Source organism: Ovis aries, chromosome 1 (assembly GCF_016772045.2).
Source record: "Ovis aries strain OAR_USU_Benz2616 breed Rambouillet chromosome 1, ARS-UI_Ramb_v3.0, whole genome shotgun sequence".
Taxonomy (NCBI): Eukaryota; Metazoa; Chordata; class Mammalia; order Artiodactyla; family Bovidae; genus Ovis; species Ovis aries.
Genome location: NC_056054.1, coordinates 262,913,185 through 262,934,463, shown reverse-complemented (window position 1 = coordinate 262,934,463; position 21,279 = coordinate 262,913,185). Strand labels below are relative to the sequence as shown.

The following is a 21,279-nucleotide window of genomic DNA, read 5'->3' as shown; positions in this document are numbered from 1 at the left end:
GGCGCGGGAGGAGGAAGAACCTCGAGCGGAAGGCGCGCGCGGGACGACGCGGCAGCGGCAGCAGCGGTGGCGGCGACCCGGCTCCCGTCAGGCCCGCCCTCGCCCAGCCCCCGGCGCTGCGCACCTCCCTCGCCCCACCCCCCCGCGGCCCGGTGGCCAATCATAGCGCCGCGCACGTGACGAGCGCTGCCTGCGATGACCTCATCCCTGGTGTGGGATGACGTCAAATTCAAGATGGATGGAATCACAGCGGCAGCGGCGGCTGCGGCGCGCGCGAGCCGAGTGTGAGCGGAAAGGGGCCTGACGTCTGCCTCGGGGCTGAAGACCGGTGAGTAACTGTCACGCCCCTCGCCCCAGGGGAACTGCGGGGCCCGTGGGAGGCCATAGCCTCCCCGCAAAACGCGGCCTTTCCTGACGTAACTCTGAGGTGATCTCTCTCCTCCTTTTTCTCTCCGCCAGCGGGTTGCGGGTTCTGAGCGCTTCTGCGCGTGCGCCGGGCCCGGCTCTCACCGAGCATGCCCCAGGCTCCCACGTAGCCGATTGTGCCTTCACACTGCGCATGCTCTTTGCCCGCACTTGGCCTCGCCCTCGCCACTGCGCACGCTCCATCCCTCACAGGGCTTCCCCCGCCGGGCTGGGCTCCCGTCCGCCGGGCGGTTGGGGTACCTTCCGGCCGAGGGCGCGTGCTCCATGCCGGGCAGGCGTGGAAGCCGGCCGGTGTTCGCCAGGGTGCGCGAGCGTACGCGGAAGCTGGGGTGCGGGAGAACCCGCACCTGCCGCGGCCCGCACCCCCGCCCCACCACCCCCTCGAGCCCCGCCTGGCGGCCAGCGGCACATCCAACCATTGACCCAAGTAGACTGCTCTCCCCGCCGCGTCCCCCGATCGACCCCTCCGGGAGGACCCGGTTCCCTGACTTTCCACCGCTGGTCGCGAGCGTCCCTGCTGGAATGTGGATTCCCCCCCCCACCCCCAATCGAGAAAACTCTGGTCCGCAACCTGCGGGGTTGGGGTGGGGAAGGGGGAGTTGAGTCCCGACTGTCGCGCTGGAGATCCCGCCCCAGAGACCTCCTCTGCCGGAGTCCCCGACATATTTTCTCTCATCGCCCAGACCCCTCACTTGGAGCAAGTTCACTGACCCACTACAGAAGAGCATTCCCTTGACCACAGGAACGCTCCGCGGTCCTGGCCCTTCACCCCGGTTGGTGCGCACTCAGTCCGCAGCACTGCTTTGCTGCTGGAAGAAGCCCCTCGAGCAGCACGTTAGCGGGCGGGGTGATTTTAGAGACAGGTTCTCCGGCTGGATGGCCTGGCAGTGGGAGGTGGGGGAAGCGTTAACCAGACGCCGCACGGTCTAGCAGCCTAGGGGTTTTGGTGCCGAAGGTCAGGAGCGGCTCACGACTAGCGTCTGAGGGCACCAGCATGTTCAGCAGAATCCATGAGTGTTCATAACGCTGTCCCTGAGTCATCCAGACGGAGCCTCCGTTGTGTACTGGTTCCTTGTTTGGAAGAAAGTGGGTTAATCCATTTTAGATTTCTCCTTGACGGTTATTTTCGAGACCTTTTACCCTCCGATGCTTGGAGTTAAATCCTTCATCCACTTTAATGAGTAATAGCCATTACATTGAGAATCACTAAATATCGATGTTAAAAAATAAAGTAGAAATTTGGGGCACTGGTTTACTTAAAAATAACTTGAGGTTTAATTCATTCTTCCTGTTAACACTATCCCACGTTTAATGTGCTTCATTCTGTGGAAATAGAAGTTGGAAAGGCTATGACCCCCACCTTAGAGGAACTTAAGATAGTTTACGGCAGGGCATATTAGGTGTTTAACAGAGGAGGGGCCAAGTTATTGAGAGAGTGTCTGGGTTAGCGGGAGATGACTGAGGGACCATTTCAGTTGGTCCCAATGTCAGTGGGGTTGAGGAGAGCAGACTCTAGAGCTGTTTATGAGCAGGGCTTGACAGGCTGGGTCACTGCCCTGTCGGAAAGAGAAGAGGTTTCTAGTTTGAGAGACTTGCTGGTTGGCAGCATACCAAACTAAATGGAATATGTGAAGACCAGCAGATGTGGGGGTCAGAGTCAGGGTACTGGACAAGGGGCATATCCTGTAATGGAAGAGTCCTGAGAAGTCTAAGCAGGAGTACAGAGTTGGGAGTCATTGGCTGGTGGGATTTAAGGCCACAACCACTCATACCAAAAGCAAAGATAGCTGCCACCTGCAACTCTCCTGGCCCAGCCCAGGTCTCGAGCCTTCCTGATGGTTTGGCTCTTTGTCCAGGAGGCACTTGTTGGACCTGCATGAAGCATTAGGAATACACAGCTAAAAACAAGTGTTCTTCCTTTCATGGACTCTCATGAGAGGGTAGATGTGGAGGCAGGTAACTTAAAATAGCTGTTACTGAAGAAGAGATGAGGTGCTGTGGTGGCTTAGGTGGCTGAGCTCCTGGCCAGGAGCCATCTGTGGAGCTTTGCAGAGGCAATGACATTTGGGCCTGTAGAAGTTCTACCAGTGAAGGAAAGGTAAGAAAGACAGTGGGTAGGGTAAATGCTCATCTGCATGCTGTCCAGGAGGGGTGGGGAGGTGAACTGTGATCAGAATATGAAGACTCTGGTGTGCCAGTCTGGAGAGTTTGGTTGGGTTTTATCTAGGGAGCAATAGAAAAATCGATACAGTATTCTAAAGGGCACTGATGGGACTAGCTCTGCTTTAGGAAAACAAATAAAAGGCACAGTTTCTACTCCTGCATCTAATTAGAGTGTCAGAGTCCAGAAAAATCAACAAATATTTATTGCTGTGTAAGATATTGTGTTGGGCATTGTGAAGAGTGTCAAAAGACATTAAATAGAGTCTTAGCCCTTAAATAGCTTCCAGTTCTGCTGGGGGAACAGACAGCTAACAGTACGCGGCACTGAAGAAACACTGTGGGATAATACTGGAGTTGAAAGGTGTTTGCTCAATGCAGACAGCAGTGGTCCAGGAAGGTGTGTATAGAGTAGTGATCTAGGGTGGCCATAACAGAGCACCACAGATCAGGGGCCTTGAACCCCATTCTGGAGCCATTCAAGATGAAGGCTTTGGCAGGGTCGATTTCTCCTGAGGCCTCTCTGCTCAGCTTGTGGCTGGTCGTCTTCTCTGTATTTACAAAGTCTCCATGTCTGTGTCCTTATCCCCACCTCTTACAGAAACACCACCCCATTTGGGGGGACCTTAGGGCCCACCCTTAAGGATTCGTTGTAACTTCTGATCTCTTAAGGGACCCTGTCCCCATATCCACTTACATTCTGAGGGGCTGGGGTTAGACCTTGTGGGACAGCCCATGACTGAAGGCTTAATGGGAGAAATGGGCCTTGAGCTGAGCTTGGAAGAGTGAGTGAGCTTCAGCTGAGCAGTGTCAGGGGAGGGGTCAGAGGAGGGCTGGGACACTGTAAATTGGATAATAGAAGAGGTGAGACCTGCAGGTCATGTCTCAGAGACAAAGTATCTGAAGCAGGAAGTTATCACAAGGCAATAACTAAAGCAAAGAGAATTTTAAAAGTAGTTTGAAACCAGATTGATAGAATCCTGAAGTCCATGTTTTTAAAATTTTGCGTTTTAACCTATGAAGAGCCATTGTTTTCATCGTTTTATTTTTTACCGAGGTCTTAGGTGTCAGGTAAGCCATGACATCAAGGCATTTACCGACCATCTTCTGCGAACCCTGGTTACTCCCCCAAGTCCTAGCACTCTGTTTATTTCCTTGTAGCTCTTAACAAAGTCAGAGTTACCTTGTTTCCTTGTTCACTGTCTGATTTACCCCACAAGAAAATGGGGGCCTTGTCTGTCTTATGCACCTCTGTATTCCTGATGTCTAATTGCGCCTTGCACATAATAGGAGCTGAGTAAATAAGCTGAATTAATGATAGTAATACTTAATGCGCACATCCAGGGAATGATCAGAGCTGTGTTTTAAGAAGCCAGTCTGGCAGCAGTATTAATAAAAGGTGGATTTGGAGAGCATGATGGGAAGAACCTAATACCACTTGAAAATATGTTAGGGTCCTTTTGTAACAAGAGCAGAAACTGACAGACCAGCTTAAATAGAAAAAGAAATTGACTTTAAAAGTGGAGGGTTGCTCTTGGGAGTGAAGGGGAAAACGAAGAATGGGGCCAGGAAGGATGAAACCAGGGTAACTGCAGGAGTCTGGATCGTGGGTGCCGCAGGCTGCATTTTCAGGCTGTGACTGAGATGCACCGGCTCCGCTCAGTTCTGCCTTTGTTGTTCTGAGCCCACTTTCCAAAAGAGAGTTTCCTACCAGGCTTAGCCAGCCCTGAGCAAGGCCTGACAGACCACTCAGGATGGCGCGCTCCAGTGCAAGGACGACTGGCTGCCCAGCGGCCAGCACCAAGCAGGAGGCTGCTTTAGTCGCCGAGGTGCCTCCTCCTGGTCGTGGCCAAGCGCACACCTTTAGACCAGATCAGACCCTCTCTAGGGAGACTGAGCATGTGGGAAATGGGACCCAAGGCAGTGACATCATTGCTCTCCAAGGGTCAGATCAGCCAGGCCCGCTTTGAAATCCGAGGAGCTGTCAATGGTGTCTGGATGTCTGCGTTATCTCCAAGTGAGCCATGATTAGATCTCACCTCAGAGCCGCTTCCTGTCACCATCTCACAGTGAAATCAAGGAGAGTCAAGGCTGAACCCAGAGGTAAGACTGTGAGGTGAACAGTGTGTGTTTATATTCCAGAGTCAAATGTAGGTGCTTTGTTTTTCTGTTTGCTTTGTAGGACTATATAAGCAATCTCCAACATTCCAAAGCATCGTGTGCCCAGAGTTCAGTTTCACATTAATGTTTTGGATGTAAAGAGATATTTCCCTACAGAACTGGTAGCAAGGGTTTTATGGACTAGTCTAGGAGTAAATTTGATTTGCAGTGTACCTTTAGCTCTGACGCCAGTCTGGTGTTAGTCTCCAGAACTCGGAAGCTGGTTGGTGTGAGGTTATGTGGCCCCTCCTCATCTCCCGGCCCTTATCTACTCCCAGTTTCCTTTTATCTGCGTGTTAGCTCTGCTTTGCTTTCTTTTGTTTATAGCCCCAGAATGTTCTATAGTCCAAAAGTGCCTACCCTTACTCCATCTCCTTAGAAATCTTAGCTTCCTGCAGTTGGTATAAAGAGGGAATTATTTGCATTGAATCAACTTATATTAAGATATGGATTCTCTGTCTTAGCACACGGTCCCTGAGGACTTTGAGGTGATGGTATGAAGTAGTTTTCTGGAATCCAGTTGTGAAGGGCATTGAAGCTTTTCTAGGGAATTGGAACTTCAGTCCAGGGGCTTCTGGGGTTTTGAAGCCCTGGCACTGTTAGATGCATGTTTCTGGAAAATGTCTACAATACAGTGAAGAGTGGAGTCTGTGGTAACATAACCATCCAGTGAGCACGGAGTCCCCATCTTTACTCACATCCCCAGCATTCACTCATGGACCCTCCCACCCCTGGGCCAAGTCGACTGCTTGCTGAAATCATTCTTCTCATAGCACTTTTTGTATCCTTATGTGTCTTTCCTACTGTGGAAACTTTCAGGAAAGGAAGAGAAGGATGAAGTCAAGTGCCAGCTTGCAGACAGGAAATACTGTATGTACCGGAAACTTGCAGACATACTGCGTTCGTTGTCCTTCATAAGAATCCCATAGGGTGGGCAGCTGTTAGTCTCATTGAACAAGTTAAGGAAACTTGTACTCAGGTCAAGTGATCTTTACAAGGGTAGATACCTAATAGGTGGCAAAGCCAGGATTTGAGACAAGTAGATGACTTTGAAAGTCTTTCCCATGGAGCTGTAGTGACTGCCATGGAGTGTTAACTGTAAAGATTCCCTCATTTTGAAATATCAGGAAACAACATGAAATAGAAACAATTCAGGCAGAGTTTGGGAAGATTTCTGTTCAAGGATCCAAGTGGTAAGCAAGCCAGCCCTGCTTTAGAATCTGGTTTTCCTGGGGGATTTCCCCCCAGTTTTTTCCATAGGGGAGGGACCTTTTCTTCCCTGTTTCACCCACTTTTCTTGTAACAGTGCCAAGGTTTCCACCGTGACTGCAGCAGTGGCTGGCGCTCCTGCACTGGGGACTCCAGAGATGAGCAGTGGAGGGAGGGGCTGAGTTACAGCACATGTCTACATCAGAGTCATCAGACCCAGGATGCCCTGTGTGTCCACAGTTAAAACATACTGAGAGATTAGGGCTTGATAAGTCAGCAGAGTTACGAAGGAGGAAGTACCTCTGGCACCAAAACTAGCCTTATCTGAGGCCAAAGAGCTGAAAAGGCAGGTGGTTTTGAGAGTTCAGCCTGCATATCCACCAGCCACCAAGGATGTGATTGTCACCCTAATCTTGATTATCTCATGACACTCAGTAGTCATGATCCCTGTTGTTGCCTGCATTCTTAGTGTAGCATTTTATATTTTTAATAAAATTCTTATGCTCAATGAGTATACCTACCGTGTCATGAAAGCACTAGTCCACAATGATCACTGTTTGCCTCTAGACCAGGAAGGGGCTCCATTGTTAAGCTTTGGTGATTGAATGGAAAGGTGACAGCAAGGGCTTCTGCAAGACGGTGAGGAGTCTGTGCTGCTGTGCCTGTGTGCCGCTCTCACCCCAGCACCCAGAACCCTTGGTCTGTTTCCTGAAGAGGATGGGAGGGGTCACTGTCCTCCAGTGACCCCAGAGGGGCCTTATTGATGCGCCCAGGGCCTCATGCCTCCACCCGCTCCGCAGCCTCATCACCTGCCCTCCCCTACATGTGTCTTTTGCTTCCCCCAGGCACTTGGTCTTGTCTCTGTATATTGGACACACTGCTCCTGTCCTTGATATGTCCTCCACCCATCCTTCCTGCCTCCTACGTTTTCTGACGTCAGCTTCTCCAGGAAACTTCTACTGTGGAATGCCTCCCCAACCTTCCTCTCACCTGGACCCAGTGCCTCACCTCTGCTCCCATGTGTACCTCTGCACCCTGCTGCCTGCGCTTACACACCGGAGTGTGTGAGGGATCGACTTGTCCTGTTCCCACGCAAGGCTGAGAGGCAGGCAGGACCATGCTTGTCAGACTGACAGCCTCCCTGTCTGGCCAGTTCTAGCACACACTAGACAGGCGCCCAGCCATGAGGAGCGTGCAGCATGATGACTAAGTGCAGGCTCTGGGGCCAGGCTCCCAGCCCACTGTCAGCTGAGGGGGTGACCTTCGGCACACTGCCCCCGACTCTTGGTGTCTGGGTTCCCTGCTTGGTGAGACAGGGATGATGGCAGTGCCTATTTCAGATGTTTATGTGAGAACTAAGAGAGGGAGCTAGAGGTAGGGTGGTATGTGGGTGGAGATCTTGCATGGCCTCTGGAGCCAGGTCATCTGGTGAGAGTTCTGCTCTGCTCCTCACTGTCTGTGCAGACTTGAGCAAGATACCTAACCTCATGTGCCTTGGTTTTCTCAGCTGTAAAACGGTGATCAGATAGTACAACCTCCTCAGGTTGGTGTAAATAATGAGTTTAATAATGTAAACACAAAAGATGTTCACAGTAGTATGTTTCAGTTCAGTTCAGTCGCTCAGTCGTGTCTGACTCTTTGCGACCGCATGAATCGCAGCACGCCAGGCCTCCCTGTCCATCGCCAACTCCCAGAGTTCACTCAGACTCACATCCATCAAGTCAGTGATGCCATCCAGCCATCTCATCCTCTCTCGTCCCCTTCTCCTCCTGCCCCCAATCCCTCCCAGCATCAGAGTCTCTTCCAATGAGTCAACTCTTCGCATGAGGTGGCCAAAGTACTGAAGTTTCAGCTTCAGCATCATTCCTTCCAAAGAAATCCCAGGGCTGATCTCCTTCAGAAGGGACTGGTTGGATCTCCTTGCAGTCCAAGGGACTCTCAAGAGTCTTCTCCAACACCTCAGTTCAAAAGCATCAATTCTTCAGCGCTCAGCCTCACATCCATACATGACTACTGGAAAAACCATAGCCTTCACTAGATGGACCTTTGTTGGCAAAGTAATGTCTCTGCTTTTCAATATGCTGTCTAGGTTGGCCGTAACTTTTCTTCCAAGGAGTAAGCGTCTTTTAATTTCATGGCTGCAGTCACCATCTGCAGTGATACTTTTCCCTAATTCCTTATTTCATCCAAGGAGTATAGAAGCCTGTGGTTTAGGGATGAGAAGCAGTTACTTAGAACAGAAATACAGGTCATGATAATTGGAAAGGAGAAAAAGAAGGAAACTTTTCTGAACAATTAAAAGTGAGAAAATGTAGGGGTAGGGAGCAGATGGTGTGTGGGTCAGCACTGCTTCCTGTCCAGGGACGCAAAACATCTCACTTGGTTTCATCTTCACATAGTCCCTTGATTTCTTCATTTGGGTTCCCCCAGAAGCAGACCCTGAGACATGGATTCAGATGTAGGTGTTTATCTGGGAAGCGATCCCGGAAAGCACAGGAAAGGTTGTAGGGAAAGTGGAGCAGGAAAGGGTGTCCCCAAAGGGTCCATTAAACGACGAGGTTCCTGTGCATGTTTAGAATATCTAAATGAATTCCAAAAAAAATTCTGCACCCGTTTTTCGGTCAAACTTCCTCTCAGGTAAGGACATCCTTCCAGTTCTGGCAGAAACCTTGGAGACATCTTTACCTCCTCCCCTTCCCATCCTCTGCAGTCAGTCCTGCAGAAATTTTAATGGTTATCTTTACATCCACTCCTGCCACCCCAGTCCAGGCACCATCCGGTCTGGCATGTGTCCCTGCAGTGGACTCTCAGCTGGCTTCCCAGCTTGTAGCCTCTCCTGTGCTCCATTCTTTGCAGCATAACCAGTGGAATCTTTTTGAAACAAAATTCAGGTGGTTGTCATTCTTCTGCTCAGAATCTTCCAGCAGCTGCCCTAGTAGAGTCCAGTCCTCCCAGTGGTCCAGCCAGCCCTGCACGATGCCTCCCCGTACTCCTTCAGCATCCTCGTCCACAGCTCCCTCAGCTCTGCTGCAGCCTGACTGTCACCTTGTCTTCCCTCTGCCCGTGTGCTCGACCCTTGCTGATCTCATGGCCCACCTATGTGTCTTCCAGGCCTCCTCAATGCTGTTTTGTTGAGGGAGTGAATAAGTGGATGATATGTGAAGTTCCTGGTGCCATCTGTAGTGTGTTATAAGTGCTGAATAAATGGTAGCAATTATGGTTTTCTCCTTTAATTCTCACAGTAACATTATTAATACTATCGTTGTTTTAGGTGGGAAAACTGAGGCTCAAAGAGCTCTAGAGCATTAGCCTAGAGCTGTGCTGTGCTTAGTTGCTCAGTCATGACCAACTCTTTGCAACCCCATGGACTGTAGCCCACCAGGCTCCCCTGTCCATGGGGATTCTCCAGGCAGGAACACTGGAGTAAGTTGCCATGCCCTCCTCTAGGGGATCTAGAGCACTGACATTTAAACTGTATTAACTCTGAGCCACAGGAAGGAATGTATTGTACAGTCAGTCCTCCATATCGATGGGGTTCACATCCATGGACTCAATCAACTGCAGATGGAAAATATTCAAAAAGAAAAATATCCAGGTAGTTCCAAAGTGCAAAACTTGTGTTTGCTGCTCACCAGCAACTATCTAAGTATCATTTACATCATGTTACGTATCACTGATGTAAGTATCTAGAGATGATTTAAAGTGTTTAGGGGGATGTGCTTAGGTTATATGCAAATACTGCACCATTTTTATAGGAACTTGAGCGCCTGTGGATTTTGGTGTCCGTAGGGCCTGGAACCAGTCCTCTGTGGATACTGAGGGATGACTGCATCAATTTTAAATTGATTTTAAGCAACCCTTTTGGAAAGTACTTGTCCAGACTTTTGATTTTGCATCTCCTGAGCCTCTCGGTCCCTGGGGCAACATCTGAACTAGCTGTCTCAAAAATTATTTGCACTAAAAATAGTGCTCAGAATGCAGCTGAGTTATGAGTGTGGCATTTATAAGCTTTTTTTTTTTTCCTCTGCTGACCTCTGTAAATGATGGTGGATTTCTTTGCAGATAATTAGATGTGTGAGTACAGTGTAGTAGGATTAAGGAAGAAATTTAAATGGCTATCAGAAAAAAAGAAGGGAAAGTTTCTCTCTTGGGTGCTCACCATCAAGATGAAATGATGCCAGGCAAGACTGAACAGCAACTCAGCGCAGGTTGACCGAGGGAGTTATCTATGTACAAGCTACAGGCTCCGAGCTTCGTCCCTGGAAGCAGAGCCTTGCCTCTGACAGTCAAGTTAAGTCAGCACCATAGCAGGGAGGGAGACCTGGGGCCACCAGACACTGGTCACTCCAGGTGGCAGCCTCTGTGGCTTCTGCCGAAAACCACAGAGCCTGTCAATTTGGTCTCTTAGTTGTGTCCGACTCTTTGGGACCCCCATGCAAAATAGCACACCAGGCTTCCATGTCCATCACCAACTCCGGGATCTTGCTCAAACTCATGTCCATCAAGTCAGCCATGCCATCCAATAATCTCATCCTCTGTCGTCCCCTCTTCCTGCCTTCAATCTTTCCCAGCATCAGGGTCTTTTCCAATGAGTCAGTTCTTCACATCAGGTGGTCAGAGCATTGGAGCTTCAGCTTCAGTATCAGTCCTTCCAATGAATATTCAGGACTGATTTCCTTTAGGTTTGACTGGTTTGGTTTCCTTGCAGTCCAAGGGACTCTTAAGAGTCTTCTCCAACACCACAGTTCAAAAGCATCAATTCTGCAGCCCTCACCTTTCTTTATATTCCAACTCTCACAACCATACATGACTACTGGAAAAACCATAGCTTTGACTAGATGAACCTTTGTGGGCAAAGTAATGTCTCTGTTTTTTAATACACTGTCTAGGTTTGTCATAGCTTTTCTTCCAAGGAGCAAGTGTCTTTTAATTTCATGGCTGCAGTCACCACCTGCAGTGATTTTGGAGCCCAAGAAAATAAAGTTTGTCACTGTTTCCATTGTTTCCCCATCTGTTTGCCATGAAGTGATGGGACCAGATGTTATGATCTTAGTTTTTTGAATGTTGAGCTTTAAGCCAACTTTTTCACTCTCCTCTTTCACTTTCATCAAGAGGCTCTTTGGTTCTTCTTTGCTTTCTGCCATAAGGGTGGTGTCATCTGCATATCTGCTGCTGCTGCTGCTGCTAAGTCACTTCAGTCGTGTCCGACTCTGTGCAACCCCATAGATGGCAGCCCATCAGGCTCCGCTGTCCCTGGGATTCTCCAGGCAAGAACACTGGAGTGGGTTGGTTATGGATATTTCTGCCCACAATCTTAATTCCAGCTTGTGCTTCATCCAGCCTAGCATTTCTCATGATGTACTATGCATATAAGTTAAATAAGCAGGGTGACAATATACAGCCTTGATGTACTCCTTTTCCTGTTTGGAACCAGTCTGTTGTTCCATGTCCAGTTCTAACTGTTGCTTCTGGACCTGCATACAGATTTCTCAAGAGGCAGGTATGGTGGTCTGGTATTCCCATCTCCTTCAGAATTTTCCACAGTTTGTTGTGATCCTCACAGTCAAAGGCTTTGGCGTAGTCAATAAAGCAGAAGTAGATTTTTTTTTTGGAACTCCCTTGCTTTTTCAATGATCCAATGGATGTTGGCAATTTGATCTCTGGTTCCTCTGCCTTTTCTAAATCCAGCTTGAACATCTGGAAGTCCTCTGTTCATGTACTGTTGAAGCCTGGCTTGGAGAATTTTGAGCATTACTTTGCTAGCCATGTGAGATGAGTGCAATTATGTGGTAGTTTGAGCATTCTTTGGCATTGCCTTTCTTTGGGATTGGAATAAAAACTGATTTTTTCCAGTCCTGTAGCCACGGCTGAGTTTTCCAAATTTACTGGCATATTGAGTGCAGCACTTTAACAGCATTATCTTTCAGATCTGAAATAGCTCAACTGGAATTCCATCACCTCCACTAGCTTTGTTCATAATGATGCTTCCTAAGACCCACTTGACTTTGCATTCCAGGATGTCTGACTCTAGGTGAGTGATCACACCATCGTCGTTATCTGGGTCATGAAGATCTTTTTTATGTAGTTCTTCTGTGTATTTTTGCCATCTCTTCTTAATATCTTCACCTTCTGTTAGGTCCCTACCATTTCTGTCCTTTATTGAGCCCGTCTTTGCATGAAATGTTCCCTTGGTGTCTCTAGAGGGATACCAAGAGGCTGTTGACCAACTGTTGACCAGAGGCTGGGTAGCCAGCAAAAGCTGACCCTTTGAAGCCGGAGGAGAACCTGCCGGTGTGCTGGGTGCCATGTCTGCGTATCGATAGTTTGCCCTCTAGAGAATGGTAAGACTCTCTGAACAATCTTAGTTACTCTGAATCCATTTTATATAAAAATACATGTCTTAAGTATTGTAAAGAAGAGATGGCATTGTAAAACCAGCCCAGAGAGATGAGATGTTATAGCAGCAGCTGCCTGAGAGAAAGATTTGGAGAGTCAAGCATCGTCTCTGTGTGAAATGGCTTCATCTTCATCAGGAGTTAATCTAGACGCTTTTATTCTGAATTAAATGTCTAGTAACCCTGCAATTTGTGAAAATTAATGGCACGTTTGCAGGTTGAGGTACAGGCTCGTCTAATTTTCCAAGCAGCCCTAAAGGAGGGCACGGCTGTTACCGTCCCATGTGAGGGACCTGGTGATCCCAGAGACTAGCTGACCACGAGGGCAGAGCCAGCACCCAGCCACTAGGCCTTAAGATCTCACCTTCAGGCTTGAAGAGTCTCGGTGAAATCTCAAGTCAGACCCCTTAGGTTTAGAATCAGTATAATTAAGTTTAGTTCCAGGCTAAAGTTTCCACTGTGTTATTGTTGAAAGTGTAATTTGGTAAGAATTAGTATTCGGATTACATGGTGTTCAGCATAAGAAACTAAAGAAACTTTTCTGTATGATATTTTTTCTAACTTTTTAAAAACACTTTGATGCAGTAGTAATTAGTTAAATGATTTCTGTCTTTCTAAATTCTTATCTGTTTTTTGCAACCTCTACAGCCTATTGTTAATTCACATTGTGTTTATTCATCTCGAGTAATAAAACTGTTTCCTTCAAGAATTGTGGACTTTATAGGGTTTGGTACTACATACTTACTCTCTGATCTAATAAGGAATAGAATTAAGCATCAAATGCATAAGGGCCCTAAATAATAAACCTTGTTTTCAAATATTGCTTCTCTACATACCTGCCAGGTTCTAGCTGCCTTTTCGATGGTATGAAATGGGTTGTTACAGAGACTTAGTTCCTCAAGTTTGTCAGTTTTAATGATCGGTGACCTATTTAAGCTGTGATACTTGTTTCTTTGTATTTTCTGTGTTATTTAAATAAGATTGTTCATCCAGAAAGTTTTTGTCAGGCCACAGTCTGCTAAATATTGACACCGGTGAGAAGACAGCTGCTGTTCCCTGCCCTTGAGCAGCCCTCCCCTGGGGGAGCGTCGCCCGGCCTTGTTCACAGTGACTTTATCTGTCTTTCAGATAAGGCCGAGCATGGAGGGGCTGCTGCACTACATCAACCCAGCACACGCCATCTCTCTCCTCAGCGCCCTCAACGAGGAGCGGCTCAAGGGGCAGCTGTGTGACGCACTCCTGATCGTCGGTGACCAGAAGTTCCGAGCTCATAAGAACGTCCTGGCTGCCAGCAGTGAGTACTTCCAGAGCTTGTTCACCAACAAGGAGAACGAGGCACAGACTGTATTCCAGCTGGACTTCTGTGAGCCAGATGCTTTCGACAATGTGCTCAACTACATCTATTCTTCGTCTCTGTTCGTGGAGAAGAGCAGCCTGGCTGCCGTGCAGGAGCTCGGCTACAGCCTGGGCATCTCCTTCCTGACCAACATTGCCTCCAAGACACCCCAGGCCCCCTTTCCCACGTGTCCCAACAGAAAGAAGACTATCACCGAGGACGAGGAGAACAGTTCTCAAAAGAGAAGTGTCATCGTTTGTCAGAGCAGGAACGAAGCCCCCGGGAAAGCTGGGAGTCAGAACATCTCTGAGCTGAGCCACCCTCCCCGGCCCTCCCCCAGCATCGCGGTCAAGGCAAACGCCAGTAAGCCCCCCGGCCCCAAACCCACAGAGCCCCCGCACCACGTGGCGCCAGCTGAAAAAACCTGGCCAAAAGATGGTCCCGCGGTTCTGGCGAGGCCGCCCGAGCTCGCCGGGCCTTCGGAGGAGCCAAGCCGGAGCGGCCTGGCCAAGCGGGCCGCGGCACCGCCTTCGAAGCCCCCGCTGGATCGGGCGGCCGTGGACGAAAGGCCAGGCGCCAGCGCCCTGCTCCCCAAAGGCGTGGCCGTGGAGCTGGCGCTGCGGAGCCCGCGGCCGCCCGTCCTGTCCCTGCGGGGCTCACCCGAGACGCCCTTCCTGCTGAAGGAGGCGGGCCGGGGCAGTGGGCCGGGCGAGGACCGGAACCTGCTGTATTACTCTAGGCTGGGGCTGGTCATCCCAGCCGGGGCGCCGGCGCCGGGGGCCCAGGGTGTGGACCGCAGCGGCCCGCTTGTCAAGAGCCTCCTGCGCCGGTCGCTGTCCATGGACAGCCAAGTCCCCGTGTACACGCCCACTGCCGAGCTGCAGCCTCCCCCAGGCGCGGGCTCGGGCGATGTGGCGGGCAGCGTGCTCTGCGCCTTCTCTTCTCAGAGGCCGCCCTCCAAGGACGGGGGCGAAACGGTGGCCCCCGACGCCCGGGCCCCTGCCCCTCAGCCTCACCGCCTCAGGTCCTTCAGCGCCTCTCAGCCGGCTGAGCGGCCGGGGGCGCCCCCGGGGCCGGAGGTGCGGGTCAAGGCCGAGCCGCGCAGCCCCCCAGAGCCATGCGACATCATTCGCGTCACTGTGGGGGATGCCGCGGCCGCCACGAGAGACCTGGCCCTACAGACAGAAGACGACCGGAAAGACCCCAGCAGACTCCCGGCTAAGAGGCGGTTCCAGACCGACAGGAGGCTGCCGGCCAAGCAGCCCAAAGCTGAGAGCCCAGGCTCCCCGGGCTCGGGAGACCCCCGCGAGGAGGGCTTGAGCCCATCTGCCCTCCAGGCCGACTTCCCAGGCTCTGACTTGAACAAAGACGAATTCGGTGAGTTGGAGGGCACGAGACCAAACAAAAAGTTTAAATGCAAACATTGCCTTAAAATCTTTAGATCCACGGCGGGCCTGCACCGGCACGTGAACATGTACCACAACCCCGAGAAGCCGTACGCCTGCGACATCTGCCACAAGCGCTTTCACACCAACTTCAAAGTGTGGACGCACTGCCAGACGCAGCACGGTGTGGTGAAAAATCCGGCTCCGGCCGCCAGCTCCCACGCTGTCCTGGACGAGAAGTTCCAGAGGAAGCTCATTGATATTGTGCGAGAGCGGGAGATCAAGAAGGCGCTGATCCTAAAGCTGCGGCGCGGCCGGCCGGGCTTCCAGGGCCCTGGCGGCTCCCCAGCGCAGGTCCTCAAGCGGGGCCTGCGCTCCCGGGCCAAGGGCGCGTATGTGTGCACGGCCTGCGGGAAGGCCTACCGCTTCCTCTCCCAGCTCAAGCAGCACGTGAAGATGCACCCGGGGGAGAAGGCCCTTGGGGCTGCCAGGGCCACGCGGCCCAGGGAGCGCGTGGCCCCCGGGGGCGCAGCGGGCGGCCCGGAGCTCTATCTGTGCCGCCTCTGTAACGCCAAGCTCTCTTCTCTCCTAGAGCAAGGCAACCACGAGCGCCTGTGCCGCACTGCTACCGTGTGCCCCTACTGCAGCCTCAGGTTCTTCTCGCCCGAGCTCAAGCGCGAGCACGAGGGCAAGTGCGAGTTCCGCAAGCTCACGTGCCTGGAGTGCATGCGCACCTTCAAGTCGGCCTTCAGCATCTGGCGGCACCAGGTGGAAGTGCACAATCAGAACAGCATGGCCCCGGCCGCCGGCACCTCCCCACCCCGGCCTGACCTCAACGGCGAGGCCACCGGCCCTGCCCGGCCCCCTGTCCTGCCCGAGCCTGGCCGAGCCGACCCTGCGGCCACTGCCGCCAAAGATGACCCCTCGGGGGGCGGCCGCGGCCCTGAGCCTGTGAACTTTGACTCCGAAGATTCCACCTGCCTCCCCGAGGACCTCAGCCTCTCCAAGCCGCTGAAGATCCAGGTCAAAGAGGAGCCGCCGGAGGAGGCCGAGGAGGAGGCACCCGAGGCTGGCGCGGCCCCCAAGGACCTGTGGCCCTGCGAGAAGTGCGGCAAGACCTTCCCGGCACCAAAGCAGCTGGAGCGGCACCAGGAGCTGCTGTGCTCCGTGAAGCCCTTCATCTGCCACGTCTGCAACAAGGCTTTCCGCACCAACTTCCGGCTCTGGAGCCACTTCCAGTCCCACATGGCCCAGGCCTCTGAGGACCCTGCGCACCGGGAACCCGAGGCTGGCCCGGGCCCCGCCGGCTCCCCGTCACCGCCCCCGCTGCCCCCACCGCTGCCCAAGATCCAGCCCCTGGAGCCCGACAGCCCCACAGGCCTGCCCGAAACCCCCACTCCCACCGCCGACAAGCTGTTCGCGCCCCGAGAGTCAGACACGCTGTTCTACCACGCGCCCCCCCTCTCCGCCATCACTTTTAAAAGACAGTTCATGTGTAAGCTCTGCCACAGGACATTCAAGACGGCCTTCAGCCTCTGGAGCCACGAGCAGACGCACAACTGAAACACTTCTCAGCCCTGGAGGCAAGCACTGGTCTCCAGGCTTCAGCCCGAATCGTGAACTGTGTCATAAGAAACAACTTATTTTTTAAAAAAGAATAATAAAGGTTGCAAATTATTATGCTTGAATATAAGTTTGAGGTAAACTGATATTAATGAGAAATGTCCTTATTCAACCTAGGAAAACTCCCCAAAGCCTTGTGCTTCTGGACCTTACAGTAATGCCTTTATTACTGTGGAAGTTTGTTCTTGGTTGTTTGCATGGTTCCTCATCCCATGGTATCAGTATAATCTACTTGAGGTGGTTTGGTTTTTTCTTACTGATTTGCAGTTATTGAAACACTATGAAAGTATTTCTTCTTTAGATTCTATGAAGAAACCTAAGTTTGTACATCTTAGCCATGTTCTCAAGTCCAAACATATCAGAACAAAGTGGAGTAGTTTGCAGTATTAAGATCCTAGAGTACTTCAGCAATAAAATTAAAAAAAGATAAACCTCAACTTTTAATAAGATATCCTGACACTTGATAAAAAATAAATATTTGGTATTTTGTGGTTATTTAGAACCTTTTTTGTATGAAAATCGTGAGAAATTTAAATCAGCAATAGTAATACTTAGGTTTATATAAAATAACAAAAAACTTGCTCTTGGGTCATTTCATATAATTAGTGATGGAAGACTCAGGAAAGGAAAGCATGGAGATTTCTGGAAGCTGTCCACCTTTGCTTCTAAAGCTTTGGTGGTGGTGGGCGTGGTGGTCAGAGCACCCACCAGGGCCCTGAATTCAGACCAGCATTGAAGGGCTGTGCAGGTTTGCTTCCCCGGGTTTGTGCCATCACAGATTGAAACTGCGTATATTGGGGCCAGAAAACAGCATACGGCACAAATTTTGAATTTAATGTTAGTATAACAGGTAAGGTCAGGACATGTACTTACACAGCACCCCCCAGAGTGAGTGCAGCTGCTCTAAATCCCGAATTACTGTTCACTTTCAGAGACTTGAAGCAGAGGGAGGAGCCACACCGCAGTCTCCACACCCTTTTCAAGAACAACCTGTACAGTCATCAGTTTTCCTGCCTCTTTGTGTTGTGATTTCTGTTAAGATTTTTTGGAGTTTACAGTGGTAAAATGTCCATAGTGAAACCATCCTTCTTTAAGGCACTGCTGAATATTTCATAAATATGTATGAAAGTACTCTCAAGGGTCCACAATTAGTTATTACTTATTTTGCTACTTATTTTGGCCCATAGCACTTGGGCTTTTTTTGTTTTCCTATTTTGTGTAAGTTGTAATTTAAAGCCTTTGAGTTGGTATAGTCCAGAATTCGTTGGGATGTTTAAAAAGGAAAAGAATTTTATTTCATTGGCAGGGGTGGGGAAGTGAGGTACATAAAAGTAGGAATATTGTCAAAACCCCTAAATTCTTTCAAAGTAATGATGGACCTTGATGGTAAAGCCTCCAAGTTTATTAATTTTTTGCAAGCTCTTCTTTCAGATAAGAAAATCAACTACTGTGACTGAGAAATACTCTACCAAGTACTTAAACTGGTCCTCTGGCAGAAGTCTAGTCATAGTCTCATAACCCGCATTCCATACCAATAGTAGGAAAGAGATTCTTACTTTTTTATTGAAACAAGCATTTTTATAAAGTTCTAATTGACTTTGTACATTGTAGAAACTACATGTGAAATTTTGCTTTTTATTCTTTCATTTGGAAATTATCAAAAGTCCCCTTCCTATTTTGGTTCTTAAATTTGATGGAGAAAATAAAATTAAGTTGCCATTACTGATTATTGCCATCTTTAGATTTCTTTGAACAAACCTATGCGTTTTAAAGACAAAGCAAGAGCATGTGGTTTTCTGTGAAACATTAGGATAGATATATTGTTCGTTGAATTCATTCCCTGCATAATGTGGTATTTCTTACTCTGAACACCCTGGTAGCTATCACTTCAAAAGAAGATAGTTCCGTTCAGAGTAATGCTTACTTATGGCTGCTGGAGGCTAGGTGGATAATTCCCTGATACATGGGATCTTGACATTGTAAACTCAGTATCCCAGGACTTGAACCTTTATGCTACATTTTTGAAGATTTTTTAATAACATTAATTAGTAAAAAAAAAAAAAATATTTTTGATCTAAATATAGGCTCTGCATATCTGTTAGATTTTAAAAATTGCCAGTGTTTTGTCTTGTCCACATTTTTGTCTAGGCAAGGAACATAAGTTTTCAAATAAAATTTTGAACCAAAAACATTTATAATGCAGTTCTGGTTTTTCTATTACTTTTTATACTGTACCTTAAAAGCATTAGGCTTGGAAGAGTTTATTTTGGTGGTCAAAAAAAAAAGGCTTCCTCTCATTTGACTATTTTAAATGTTAAGATGTAAAATAATGAAAGACAGATAAATTGCTTTATGCAGTAAAGTGTTTTTTTAAGAATGTTTAACTCAGCCAGTGGGCAAATACTTGGTATAAGACAAGTTGGTCTTTTCATACTGAAATGCGTTAGCTAGGAAAGATATTCTTGAAAATCTTTTTTTTTTTCTGACTGTAATTAATTTTGGGAAGTGTAGAAAGCTCCTTACTCCTTTGTATGTATTCAGGATGCCTGCCTTTTTATGCAATTGTGGAAAGAATGTCAGATGTTTTAATATATTCTTTGTTAATCTGAAAACTTGTTATCTGATCATTTTCTTCATTTGGGGGGAGGGAGGAACACCACAAAAAGGGCATTTTTATCAAAATAAGTAATGGAGGTAACAAATCTTGTACATTTTTTATAGTAAAAATATTTAAAGAGTAAGAGACTATTCACTTTTAGAACTGGCTATGGTTAATATGCGTTTATAACTTTGTCGAAATATACAACCAACAGTTTGGCAGTGATGTTGTCTGCATCTGTAGTGAGATGGATGTGGTTCCTGGTTTTCTGTTTGGGAACAGATCATCCCAGCCTTCTCTTAAAAAATATAACCCCAGCACTTAATCCGTGATCATCTGGTCCACACACAGCACCCATGGGTGCTAAGAGTAGTAACTGAGACCGGAATAAAATGTGCCCTTCGGTGGAGAAAAGAGGTGTGTTCAGGCCAACTCTGTGGTCGGATGAGGGAGTGACAGAAATGGACGGGTCCAAGTCGGCCTTTGTTCCCTCAAACTGTGTGTGTGTGTGTGTGTGTGTGTGTGTGTGTGTGTTATTTTCATTTCTTACTGCAAAAATAATTACATGTCATTTGTAACAGGTTTCTTTATAAATTGCACTAATTAATATTGGAATGTTACAAGTCAGTTTGTCAATTTCTGAAGTCTCTTTGATGTTTTTTGCAATAATTGTGAAAAGCATTATTGATTTCAATAATGCTAGCACATATTCTTTAATAAGTTCTTTAACACTGGCTTTTTTTTAAGTTTTACACATAGTTTTTTCTCTTGTGGCTTTAGCACTTTAAGGAGTTTGGCGTTTGCATAGTTTTTGGTGTGCTTCCCGGGTATGCGCCAGGACGTCACGTTGCCACGTGACTGGAGAAAACTCATGGTCTGTCTTTAGATTCTAGAGGAGAAAAAATGAGTCAATGTCAGGTTTTTAAAAAATTCCATTTAGAGGCAGTCATTTGGGAACCAAAGTATTTTACTGTATATCTTTAAAAGCATTGAATTCAGTGCTCTTTAGTCATTTATTCGTGCTGTCCAGATTTTCCACAAAGTTGTACCTGGTTAATTTGCAAAAGTGATAATTTCTTCTTGACATTAATCCAAGACTGTTTCAAAATTTTCATTGAATAAATGCTTATTGCTAAAAGAACAACAAATGTGGTTTTATAACTGTGTGTATTTTGTTTCATATGCCTCAGCAGAGAAATCATTGTTCAGTTTTATTTAGGAATAAGCTTTTTTGGACTGAAAATTCATAGTAAAATAGGATTCTACCTAATGTTAAGCCATTGCTTCTTTGTATCCAGTTGTCTGTTTACTTTGCTTAAATCTCAACTAAGATTGAGTGGAGTCAATAAATTTGTACTGTATTTTGTTTTGAGTTGTGGTCTCATTGGTATGTTTTGGACTTGAAGGATACAATAGTTTATGGAAGCTGAGATAAAGCCCTTTCTTCTACTTGGGGAGTGTGAGTAGCCACCCACGTAAGAGCTGTGAGAGAGATTTCATCTCCCCACTGCTCCAGGTGGCTCGTAAAGCTTAAGTCATTCGGGCACCACAGATGCATAATAAAACCCCATAAGCGGAAGTCTTTGCCTGTCCACCTTTTTCTTTACTGTCCAGAAGGGTAGTTTTTAATGTGATTGTGGGGATAAATGCATTAAAAAGGACGTGTTTAGCACCCTAGTTTTGTTTCACGTTTTAAGGGATTCCACATAACGTCCTTTGTCATTCTAATCAGGCTCTTCCAGAACACCCAAGGTGTGCTCACTCTAAAATGTTAGCTTAAGTGAAGAGCTGGGATGATCAAGGCTAGTTCCGCTCACCTGGGCTTGCCCTCACGTCTTCTCAAGGTTTCGTTTTCCCTGCCTGATGCCCTAGACTAGCTTTTCTAGGGAACCTCTGCCTAAAAGTTATGAACATACTGCACCAGGTGTAAGTGGTTTTAATCTTTATTTTAATCCACTTTAGCCCTGCTGTTCAATTTGCCTCCGA

General features: G+C 48.3%; 1 protein-coding gene across 4 annotated transcripts; it reads left to right on the top strand.

The window, feature by feature from the left end:
• The first annotated feature begins 225 nt into the window (after nucleotides 1–225).
• On the top strand, nucleotides 226–20,665 carry ZBTB21 (zinc finger and BTB domain containing 21). 4 transcript variants are annotated; one of them, XM_042237439.2, is made up of 3 exons: nucleotides 226–12,296; nucleotides 13,479–15,063; nucleotides 15,664–20,665. In XM_042237439.2, exons 1-3 carry the CDS (start codon nucleotides 12,294–12,296, stop codon nucleotides 16,632–16,634), a joined length of 2,559 nt encoding a protein of 852 aa, XP_042093373.1. In that variant the 5' UTR covers nucleotides 226–12,293; the 3' UTR covers nucleotides 16,635–20,665. The 4 variants fall into 4 exon arrangements, with proteins under 4 accessions (XP_042093373.1, XP_027816546.2, XP_042093368.1 ...); XM_027960745.2 differs by having other exon boundaries at nucleotides 226–328; nucleotides 13,479–20,665; XM_042237434.1 differs by having other exon boundaries at nucleotides 226–4,689; nucleotides 13,479–20,665.
• The last annotated feature ends 614 nt before the right edge of the window (nucleotides 20,666–21,279 follow it).